The sequence below is a fragment of the Dictyostelium discoideum genome (assembly GCF_000004695.1).
Source record: "Dictyostelium discoideum AX4 chromosome 4 chromosome, whole genome shotgun sequence".
Classification (NCBI taxonomy): Eukaryota; Evosea; class Eumycetozoa; order Dictyosteliales; family Dictyosteliaceae; genus Dictyostelium; species Dictyostelium discoideum.
Window position 1 is genome coordinate 1,635,946 of NC_007090.3, and position 12,500 is coordinate 1,648,445.

A 12,500-nucleotide genomic window follows, 5' to 3' on the forward strand; every position below is an offset into this window, starting at 1 on the left:
TACATCAAATGCATCAAACTCAATTTACATCACCACACAGTCCTGGTTTATCATTTCAACAACAATTACAACAACAGCAACAACAACAACAACAACAATATCAACATAATACACACTCATTATCAAATTCAAGAAATAAATCAAATGATCAAACTAATAATGATGGAATTGAAATGAGAGAAATTAAAAAATCAACAAATGGACTTAATTTTACACAAATTAATAGTCCATTAAATAATATATTACGTAATACATCAAGTTTAAATTCTGGAATAAATTATTCATATAATCCATATTCATTAAATCAATCAACAATAAATGTTGTATCAAATAGTAACACTCATCAACATGAACATAATAAATATAATGGTATAGATAGATTATCAACATCAATACCAATTAATGAAATAATGACCAATGGAAATGGTGCATCAAATGAAGAAGCAGAATTATTAAAAATACCAAAAATTCCAAAAAAGAAATCAAGATTTAATAAAGAGAAAATGAAGAAATTCAAAAAGAGTGTTTATCAAATCCTATCACCAGAAACTCAATTACCAATTCATATAGTTGATAATGACCAAATGGAAAATACAGTTATACCATTCCTTATGGAATTAGGTAGAGCCCTATTAATGTCTGGTGTACCAGCACATAGATTAGAGTATGAATTAACACTAATTAGTGGTACATTTGGTATTGATGGTCATTTCTTTACAACACCAACTGGTATTTTCTTTTCATTTGGTTCACCACATACAATTCTTTCACCCTATACCCATTTCCTTAGAATTAATTCAACAGATTATAATATGAATCGTTTGATTTTATTGGAACAATTGGCTGACCAAGTTATTTATGGTCATGTTAGCTGTGCAGAGGGTTTGGTGAGATTAAAGGAGATCCTACGTTTAAAACCACTCTATAACAATTATTTAACCGTGATAAGTTTTGTTTTATCTTCATTTGCAATCGCATTCTTTTTTAAAGCGGGCTGGGTTGAAGTTGGTGCATGTTCATTCGTTGGTTTATACGTTGGTTTATTGAGTGCCGTTTCTTCAAAGTACGCAACAGTCGGTAGAGTTTTAGAGGCTCTTTCCGCTTGTGGTGGTGCTGTATTGGCTTCGCTATTCAATGCTTTCATTTATCCAGTTCATATTTTCATGGTGACACTTGGCGGAATCATTGCTTTGGCACCCGGTTTAAGTTTAACTTTGGCTGTGGCTGAGATATCAACTCGTAATTTAATCTCTGGTAATGCACGTTTGGTTGGTGTTTTCTCTTGTCTTTTACAATTAACATTTGGTATTGCATTGGGAACTCGTATCTCTGCAAAGATATTACCAATTCAAATCGAAGTCAATCCATTATCTCTACCCTCTTGGACAATGTTTTTAGCGGTACCAATTGCTGCCATATCATTTGCCGTTCAAATGAAGGTACATCCAAGACAAATTTGGGTAATCATCATTGCAAGTGCTTTAGGTATACTTTGTGGTAATTGGGGTAATAAATTCTTTGGTGAAGATGTTGGTTCTTTCTTTGGTTCTTGTGCAATTTGTATGTTGGGTAACCTTTATGCAAGATTATCAGGAACTTCTGCTGCAGTTCCAATTATGAGTGGTATCATTTTATTAGTTCCTGGTAGTATGGGTGTAAAAGGTTTAGTTAGTGTATCATCTGGTGATATATCAGGTGGTATTGTTTTCTTTGAAGGAATGTTTATGATTGCTGCATCTTTAACAATTGGTTTATTAGTTGCAAATTTAATTGTTAAACCAAATAAAGCATTATAAATAAAAGTAATAATAGTAATAATAGTAATAATAATAATAAAATAATAATTAATTAATAATAAATAATATAAATAATTAATAATTTATAATAATAATAATTATAATATTAAAAAAAGATTTTTAAAAATATAAATAATAAAATTAAAAATTTATAAAATAATAAATATACAATCAATATATTTATAAATCTATAAATTGTATATATAAATTATATATATAAATTGTATAAAAAAAAAAAAAAAAAAAAAAATATTTATATTTATTAATTTACTTTTATTTATTTATTTAATTGAAATTTTTTTTTTTAAAAAAAAAGATATATTTGAAAAAAAAAAAAAAAGAAAGAAAAAAATAATATTTATATTATTTTATTTTTTTGACTTCAGTAATTTTTTGATAATGTTTTGCAACTTTTCTTAAATCATAGTATGGATTATTAAAAATTAATTTTTCAACGGTTGGTGGTATTGAACATGATTTGATATTTTTTGAATAGTGATGTGGAAATTCAATTGTTTTTAAACAACCTTGTTTTTCCTTATCATTGATTAGATTTAAAGTTATATCATCACATAGAATTAATTTCTCTACACTTGGTGGAATTGAATTTAATTCACAAAAATTCTTTGGATAAACATATCTTCTTCTTTGATAAATCTTTTTTGGACATTGACCAATTGAAAATTCTTTTACTGATTCTGGAATTAATGTTTCCTCCATTTTATAATCTAATAAACTAATTGAATAAACTGATGGTGGGATAATTACTTTCTTTAAAATATTAACTCCCATTTTTTCAAAAACTATCTTTTGTATGGAATGTGGGAATGAAAATTTTGGTTCTTCTTTTTCATTATTATCATTATTACTAATATCATTATTATTAATATTATTATTAGTTGTATCATTAATATTATTATTATTATTATTATTATTATTATTATTATTATTATTATTATTATTATTATTATTATTTACAGGTGGGTTAATTATGGCATAATAGTTATTGTTATAGTTATTATTATTATTAAAAATACTATTATTATTACCATTATTATTATTTACATTGTTTACATTATTATTATTATTATTATTATTATTATTATTATTATTATTATTATTATTATTATTATTATTATTATTATTATTATTATTATTATTATTATTATTATTATTATTATTATTATTATTATTATTATTATTATTATTATTATTTTGATTTTGAATATGAATTTGATTTTGAAGTTGAATTTGACTTTGAATATAAACTTGATGTGCAATTTGATTTTGAATTTGAATTGGAGTTAGATTATGAGTTTGAATTTGAATCGGAGTTAGAATTTGAATTGGATTTTGATTTGTTAATGATTGATCAGATTTAATATGAATTGTATTCAAATAGGGAATATTTGGATGATTTAAAATATCAGTAATATCATTGAATAAAACTGTATGATTTTTACAAACTAATTCTAGGTGTGACGATAGAACTCTTCTGATAACACAATTACGCCATACTTTAAAGAAAAGAATTGTCATTTGATTTTCATCATTTTCCAATTTAATTTTTTTTAAAATAATTTCATCTTCTTGATCATTATCTTGTTTTCTTGTCTTTCTTTTTTTAATTGTTATTGATTTTTCTAAAATTTGTTTTTTCTCTTCTTTTTCTTGTTTTTTATAATTTTTTCTTTTTTTATTTGTTTTATCAAATTCAACTAGAATTTGAATTAAATTTGGTTTTGTTAATCTACTTGAATATTTTAAATTTCTTTTATCTAATTCTATTTTAATTTGTGGTATTGTAAGTGATTGATATTCCATAATTATTATTATTAATATATATATTTGTATAAAAAAAAAATAAAAAAAAATATTATTTGTTTGTGATAAAATAAATTTTAATAAATAAGAATTAAACAAAAAAAAAAAAAAAAAATAAGGGGGTTTTTTTTTTTTAAAAAAAAAAAGATAATTTAATTTAAATTAAATTTTTTATTTTTTTGTTTTCCTGTAAAAATTAATTTTAAACATGCCACCATATTTTTTATTTGAAATTTTTATTTTCTTTAAAAAAAAAATATCTTGAGATTTGAGGATCTTGATCAAAAAATTTATGTTTTTTTATTTTTTTTTATTTTTTTATTTTTATTTTTTTATTTATTTTTTATTTTTTTATTTTTTTATTTATAAATATTCTATTTTTATTTTTATTATTATTTAAATGATACCCATTTGGTAATAAAAAAATTTCCAAAAAAAAAAAAAAAAAAAAAAAAAAAAAAAGATACAATTATAATTTATTTAAAATTAATTAATAAATGATTCTATTTGGATCTTTTGAAGAGAAAATATGATAAATTTTTGAAGAGAGAACTGGACCTAAATTTTTAGTACCTCTATTTTGGTCGATTTTAACATCTCTTAAAAGGTTTTCTTTTTCATACTCTGAAGAGGAATCACCATAGTAAGAGAATAAACTAGTGACAGTTGGATACTTTGCAACGATACCTCTCGCGATATTCGAAGAGATACCAGTGATCTGACATAACTGATTACTCCAAGTATCACATAGAGAAGTTTGTTTCCTCTTCTTTATTGAATCTGCACAGAAGCCTTCAAACAATTGATCCTCATTACGTAGTGGTAATAAAGCAACAGTTTGAAAAGACTTGAAAAGAAAATTAACAATATCATTTCTATTCTCAATGGTTCTAATGGTAATACTAAAGTCCATCTGAACTTGCACTAATATCTTTTCAATTGTAACCTTGGTCGGTGGTAAATTCATTGTCAATGCATTTATATTCTTTTCCAATAACCCTTTTTGAATGGTTTGCTTTGAAATTGATTTTGAAATTTGATGTAAATAAGAATCCAATGATTCTACCAACAATGTGAAATTACATGTAGGATTATCTCTTTTCACTTTACTAATCTTTTCAATTAATTCATTATTTTGAATTAATTGAGTTAACATTTTTGCTGAATATTTTAAAATTACAAATTTTTCATATTGTTCATTTGAATTTATATTATCAATATTATTATTATTATTATCAATATTATTATTATTATTATCAATATTATTATTATTATTATTGTTGTTATTATTATTATTATTATCATTTTCTTCATCATTTTGATTATTATTATTAAATCTGCGTATAAATCTAATTGAATATGGAATTGTAGAATTAGTAAATTCAATATTTGGAGTTTTTAATTCTAATTGAGCTTTTATATCATCAATTCCAAGTTCATTCTCTAAATTCTTATCAAATATAATGAATGTTTCTTCTAAACATGTTGTTTTTGTTATCTTTTTTGGTTTTGGTGTTTTTTTTTTATTACTACTTGATGTTGATTTCTGTTTAGATGATGATGATGATGATGACGATGATGATGATGATGATTTAGTTTTACTACTAGTTGTAGTAGATTTCTTTGATGGTTTTAATGGTTTAAATTCTTGATCTAATTCAGAATCTGATACTTCATCACCATCATCAATCATTGAATTTGTGTTATTATTGGTATTGTTATTATTATTATAATTGAAACTATCATGATTATCGTTTGTTGATCTTTTTTTTTTACTATTTCCATCATCTTCGTCACTATTTTTTGATTTTCTTTTTGACGATGATGATGATGATGATTTCTTGGTTTTTGTATCATTATCATTTCCACTATCATCCTCATAATCATCTAAATTTACAATACCACTATTATTACCATCATTATCAATTCTTGGTTTTTTACTAATTATTAAAGATGAATATGATGACCTTTTATTACTATTAATACTATTATTATTATTATTTGTAGAAGTAGTAGTAGTAGTAGTAGTGGTAGTCTTTTTTGATTTCTTCTTTTCTTCTGATAATTTTTTTTTTTTCTCTTTTTCTGTCATGAATGTTTGTTCAATTGATTCATCTTCATCATCCTCTTCATCATCAAGTGAAAAATTGAAACCTGAATTTGAAACTTTTGAACTTGGTTTCTTTTCCTCTTCATCTGATGATATTATATCAATAACATCCCTTTGTGTCATTGTTTATTTATTTATTTATTTATTTATTTTTCTAAAAAAGATAATTATTGTATTTGAAAATTTACAAAAAAAAAAAAAAAAAAAAAAAAAAAAATAAATTCTGAAAAAAAAAAAAAAAAATAAATAAATTAAAAATAAATCGCACAAAAAAAAAAAAAAAAAAAATAAAATACAATAAAAACAATTTATTAGGGATATTTATTTTAAAAAATGTATAAATAATTATTTTTTTTTTATAAAAATGGTTTAGAAAAAAAAAAAAAATATAAAAGAATACAAAAAATAAAATTAATTATATAAAATAAAAAAAAAATAATTTTTTTATAAATTTTTAAACAATTCTTTTTTTTTTTTATTATTTAATTATAATTAAATTTGAAATGTCATTTTATTGGAAATATTCTAAGGTATTTTTTTAGGAAAGCTTAGGGAATGATATGGTCATCTATTTTCGTAATGTCATAGTGCATAGATAAATCTTTCCTTTCTCTGACACTAGATTAATATTGATCATTTTTTATTTCCCTTTGGATATGATAGTATTGATATGAACATTAACTTTTCTAAATGATATAGTGCATAGATAAATCTTTCCTTTCTCTACCATTAGATTGGTTAGGGTACATATCATCATATTACTTCATTTTCTTTTTTCTATATTATTTAAAATTAAAATTAGAATATTATTTATTTATTTATTTATTTTTTATATTTAATTTTTTTTTTTACCATTTTTACCTTTTTTCTCTTTTATTTTATCCTTAGTCTTTAATTTTCTTTGTTTTTTGAAATAATACTATTTCATTTTATTTATTTTAATTCTTTGGTTTGGAATGAAAAAAAAAAAAAAAAAAAAAAAAAAAAGATCATTTTTATACTCTGAAAATTTTTTTATTAATTCCGATTTAAAATTATTTAGATTTGTCCTAAATAGGAATTTTTACTTTATTTCCTTTTTTTTATCAATTTCTAGATTTGGCAATTAATTGATAATAAAAATGGTTAAATCGGGACAACTAACTTAATTTATAATTTTAATTAATTATTTTTTTATTTTTCTCCCCATCAAATAAAGTTTTAAATTATAAAAAAAAAAAAAAAAAATCAGAATATTTACATTTTTTTTATATTTTAAATACCAAAAAAATTAAATCATTTTCTATAAAAAAAAAAAAAAAAAAAAAAAAATGAATTCTCCAATAAAACTAAGAAATAAAAAATCAGTCGCAAATAATTCCATATGAAAAGAGTTATTTTTTTAAACTTTTTTTATTTTTCTAATTTTTTTTTTTAGTTTGTAAAATTTACAAACCAAAAATGAAGCTATTTTATTATTATTATTATTATTATTATTATTATTATTATTATTATTATTATTATTATTATTAAAATATTTTATTATAATTTATTATATTTATTACAATTTGTTTATTATTTAATTCATTGAAAAATTGAAATTTCTTATATTTAATATATTCATTAAAATTTAAACAACTATGAATCTTGTAATATGAATTAACAAATAAATTAATTTCTTTAATTGAAGAATTTGTTGCTTTTGATAATAATAATTTTAAATAATTAAATAATGTACCATCTAAATACTCTATTTCAATTAATAAATCAATTGAATATAAACAATGTATATTATTACAATTTTCAATTAACAATTTAAAAAATGATTCTAATAATTGTAATTTTAAAAATTTATCAAAAAATTTAAAATGTTTAATTTGATTATTATTATTATTCGAATTTGAATTTGAATTATTTGTAAAAACATTTGAAATTAAATAATTTAAAATTGAATATTGATGTAAATAATGAATTTTATAACTAATACAATTCCTATTTAAGTTACCTTGATTATTAATTCCAATATTGTAACTTTGTTTTAAAATTAAAGTTTTTAAATTATTATTATTATTATTATTATTATTATTATTATTATTATTATTATTATTATTATTATTATTATTATTATTATTATTATTATTATTATTATTATTATTATTATTATTATTATTATTATTATTATTATTATTATTATTATTATTATTATTTGATAATGATGAAAATGTAATTTCAGGATCAATAAAATCAAAATCAATAATTTTAAAATAAATAATTGATTTATTATTTAAAAATATTTTCTTTAATTGATTTGAAATGATTTTAAATGGATTTAATTTAAATAAATTTAAATTTAATTTTGAATAATTTGAACAAGTTAACCCATTTTTACAATAGTTTTCAAGTGTTAAATATTTAATTGAATTATTATTACTAATTGAATCAAACATTAATTTCCAATTTCTTTTTAAATTAATTTTATTTTCAATTTCATGTTTATTCCACCATGAACAATAATAGTATGATGATATTGTATTATTATTATTATTATTATTATTATTATTATTATTATTATTATTATTATTAATATCTAGTTCATTAAAATTATTATTATTATTAATTATAATATTTATAATTGGATGTAAATAAATTGGAATTGATAAAGTATGTAAATTAGTGAAATTGTAAATATTTAATAATTCAATTGGTTCAACATGGTCATTTGATTTAATGAGAACTGATTCTAATGAATTGTTTAATGTTGAATTAAAGATCATTGAATAATGTTGAAATCTTTCACTATGTCTATCATAATAGTATGGATAACCATTTGAATCAATTTTTATAAATTTTGGTTTAAAATATTTTAAAATCATCTTTAAACTATTTTTAATATTACCATTACCCTTTATTATTAATTTATCAAAAATATATTTATTTTTATTATTATTATTATTATTATTATTATTATTATTATTATTATTATTACTATTATTATCAATTTCATTTTCATTATTTATAATTGGTTGTAATTGGTGAATTGGGGTAAAGATTTCATTACTAACATTAAGAGAAATTTTATTATTATTATTATTTTCTTTATGATTTTCCAATTTTTGAATAATATTATTAATTAAATATTGACCATTTAAAATTTCATTTTCAAAACTATTAGTTATATTTAACACTAATTTTTTGATTTTAGTTGTTGATCTTGTTGTTGCTATTAATGGTGATGATGATGATGATGATGACGATGATGATGATGATTCATTAATTTTAATTATTGAAAATTTTGTATTTATTTTAAAAATTTGATTTTTATTTCTAAAATTAATTGAATTATTATTAATATAATTAAATTTAAAAGCATTTGATATAATTTCAGATATTAAATTAAACCATTTTTTTGATACCAAACAAAATGTTATTAATTCTTCATTGTTAAAGTGAAATCTTTTAATATTATATTTATTATTTTCCCTTTTTTTTTTCTTTATTAATAAATAATCTATTAAAGGTTCTATAATTAGAATAAATAAAAAATTTGAGTTTATAATTATTGAACTATTTTTGTTTTTAATATTATTAATATTTTTAATATCATTCATTGTTTTTTGTAAAATAAAAAATATTAAAAAAAAAAAAAAAAACCAAAAAACAAAACAAAATAAAATAAAATAAAATAAAACAAAATAAAACGGAAATATTAAAAAAAAAAAAAAAATAGGGAAAAAAACAAAATAAAATAAAAATAAAAATAGAATAAAAATAAATATAGAATAAATTTAATAATTTGATGTAAAACTTCAATCTATTATTACGGTTTTTTAAAAATATATAATTAATTTAGTGTGTGTATTATTATTATTATTTATTTAATTAATTAATTTTTTTTTTTTTTTTTTTTTTTTCAGAAATTATAAACAAAACATAATTTCAGATTTCAAAACTTTATACTTTTTTTGGAAATTAAAAAGAAATATTTTTTTTTCTTTTTTTTTTTTTTTTATTTTTAGAAAAAAAGATATTTAAAAAAAAAAAAAAAAAAAAAAAAGTAAAAATGGTTTTGGATAAATTATTAAAATAACTTTTTTTTTTTTTTATTTTTTACTTTTATTTATAATTAGTTTTAATGCTGGTTTTGAGGATGATGAGGAGTTACTATTATTAGATGAAGATGAATTGGAAGATCTTGAACTACTACTACTACTACTATCATTATTACTACTTGAACTTTTTTTCATTTTATCATACAATGATTTTAATTCTTTACCACCACTTGCTGTATATTTTGAAGCTGAATACCATAAATGTGAATCTAAATCTTTAATATTTGCCGATTTCTTTTCATCTAAAATTATGCTAATCTCTTTACCAAGTGATAAAAGATATTTCTTTGTTTTTGAAACTTTTTCCTCTCTTGATATTTGAACTTTTGAATCTGAAAGTGATCTGAAATTCTCCAATAATTCTTTAATTGGTGATAAATATTGTTGACATTTTCTTAATAAATTTTTATCATAATATTTATCATCCTCTTCATCACTTTCATGATTTTTATTACGTGATGATGATGATGATGATGATGAACTATTTGATGATCTACCTCTACCTCTTCCTCTACCACTATTGGAATCTTTATCTCTATAATCATCGTCATCATCATCTGAATGGTGTTTACTATTTCTTGATGATTTTGAAGATGAGGTTGTAGTTGTAGTTGTTGTTGTAGTTGATTTTGATGGTGATCTTTCACCCATTTTATTTGGTGGAACTGATAATCTACCAAAACTAGTCTTTTTAGGTGAAAGAATTTCCTTTTGTAGCTCTTCACTCTTTATTCTCTTTTTGGTTCTAGTATTTTTGGTTTTTTCTTTTTTCTCCTCTTCTTCCATATAATCCTCATCATTGTCATTGTCTTTGTCATTGTCATCATCATCATCATCGTCAGAGTATTTATTATTTGTTGTCCTCTTTCTATTATTACTACTATTGTTATTATTATTATTATTATTATTATCACCATTATTATTTTCTTTAGTTTCTTTATTATTATGATTATTATTACTAACTTCTTTAATTTCTTTTGATTTTCTACCTCTTTTCTTTGGTATTTTAAATTCACCTTCTTCTTTTTCTTTAGTTTGTTTTGATGATTTTTTATTAGTAGTTTTTGAAATATCTTTTGCAGATTTTAATAAACTATCAACTCTTCTTTGTAATGCAGCACCTTTTAATTTATTTGAAGGTATTGGAACACCATTGGCATCGAGTAATGGTGCAGTGTTATCGATTTCAATGATATCACCAAATCCTAATGAAGTATCCTTTTGAATTGATTCCCAATTACTAACACCATGTTTATAGATACCCATTAAGAGCATTGCATCTTCTTTTGGACCCCATTTAATTGTCCAACTGACTGGTCTAATTGGAAAAGTGACTCTAAATTGTTGATAATCCTTTATCCAAGGTTGACAAAGTTCAGCCAACACCTCCATATCTTGAATACGTTGAACAAATTCGGTTGCATTTATATCGGTACCATTGTAAACAAGGTGAATCTTATCGGAATCTTGATTATCTCTAACTGCTTTTTCTGCAGCATCAATAATCTCTTTACAAATTTCTTCGGTAGGTCTAAGTGGTTTATTTTGGAAATCGGCATCAGCTAAAATCTCTCTACAACGTTTATGAGTTCCAAACTTTTTCAATGAACGAATTAAAATCTTTATCTCCTTTTTATTGTAGATTTGATTGATATCTTTCTTTAATCTAGCAGTAATAACCACAGGATCCGATATATTTCTTGTAGGAGCTGTGGATGAAGAGGTTTCAGTTCTTCTTCTTGGTCCCAAAAGTAATAATTGATCCTTCTCCTCTTGAACGGCTTTTTGACGATCAGCATCGGGTATGATATCCTCCCAAGTTGCATTTTGTTGTTCCTCCTTTGAAGTGGTGGAAAAGTTTGCAACTCTAAATGAATTTAAAAGTTCTTCACCAGCTGTAGTTGAATCCGATGCCTCACGAGTTTCAGCTCTTGATAGAATTTCATCGATATCCATCTCTTCGATTGGATTTGCTTCTTCACCAGTCTCTTTGAATAACTCCTCGGCACCAAATTTTAAGATTGCTTCCAACTCCTCCTTATTGAATACATTTGAATTATTTGGAGTATTTGATTTTGCAGTTTGTGATTTCTCCATGGTTTGAATGACCAAATGATCGAGTACCATCTTTTGTTTTGCTCTCTCCAAGATATCCTCCTCGACCGAACTTTTTGAAACTAAACGATAAATATTTACATGATTTTTTTGACCAATACGATGAGCTCTAGCCTCTGCTTGTAAATCATTTTGTGGATTCCAATCTGAATCGAAAATGATAACTGTATCGGCTGTTGATAAATTAATACCTAAACCACCGGCTTTAGTGGAAAGTAAAAAACAAAAATCTGGCGAATCCACGGCATTGAAACGATCCATAGCTTGACTTCTCTTTTCACGACTCATAGAGCCATCTAATCTTTGGAATTGGAATGAACGACCTTTCAAATAGTCTGCTAAAATATCCAACATTCTAACCATTTGTGAAAATATTAAAACCCTATGACCAGTTTCCTTTAAACGAATCAGTAACTTATCCAAAAGTACCAATTTACCACTTGCCCTAATCATTGAATCCAACAGATCCTTGGCACCCAATTCGCACTCATCTCTTGCATTTTGATAAAGGTATGGATGATTACAAGTCTTTTTTAGTTCGGTCATAATATTCAAAAGAGTAGTTTT

At 21.8% G+C, this 12,500-nt stretch overlaps 5 protein-coding genes across 5 annotated transcripts in view; 1 reads left to right on the forward strand and 4 right to left on the reverse strand.

The window, feature by feature from the left end:
* The window catches only part of DDB_G0284135 (hypothetical protein), a gene marked incomplete at both ends in the record, with an annotated part of 2,913 nt that extends 1,117 nt beyond the window's left edge, over positions 1-1,796 (forward strand). Inside the window, one exon of the mRNA XM_633685.1 lies at positions 1-1,796. This exon is cut by the window's left edge and continues 931 nt beyond it. Within this exon, the coding sequence (XP_638777.1) occupies positions 1-1,796 (1,796 nt within the window).
* A 363-nt stretch (positions 1,797-2,159) lies between these two features.
* DDB_G0284137 (hypothetical protein) lies at positions 2,160-3,620 on the reverse strand (the record flags this gene model as incomplete). The annotated part of the gene is made up of 1 exon (XM_633686.1): positions 2,160-3,620. The coding sequence occupies one exon, from the start codon at positions 3,618-3,620 to the stop codon at positions 2,160-2,162; it is 1,461 nt and encodes a 486-aa protein (XP_638778.1).
* A 490-nt stretch (positions 3,621-4,110) lies between these two features.
* On the reverse strand, positions 4,111-5,853 carry DDB_G0284139 (hypothetical protein; the record flags this gene model as incomplete). The annotated part of the gene is made up of 1 exon (XM_633687.1): positions 4,111-5,853. One exon carries the CDS (start codon positions 5,851-5,853, stop codon positions 4,111-4,113), a length of 1,743 nt encoding a protein of 580 aa, XP_638779.1.
* A 1,569-nt stretch (positions 5,854-7,422) lies between these two features.
* On the reverse strand, positions 7,423-9,317 carry DDB_G0284179 (hypothetical protein; the record flags this gene model as incomplete). The annotated part of the gene is made up of 1 exon (XM_633615.1): positions 7,423-9,317. A coding segment is annotated over one exon (1,895 nt), but the record flags the coding sequence as incomplete, so codon positions are not given.
* Positions 9,318-9,809: 492 nt separating this feature from the next.
* DDB_G0284171 (chromo domain-containing protein) overlaps positions 9,810-12,500 on the reverse strand; it is a gene marked incomplete at both ends in the record, with an annotated part of 5,985 nt that continues 3,294 nt past the window's right edge. Inside the window, one exon of the mRNA XM_633616.1 lies at positions 9,810-12,500. This exon is cut by the window's right edge and continues 1,703 nt beyond it. Within this exon, the coding sequence (XP_638708.1) occupies positions 9,810-12,500 (2,691 nt within the window).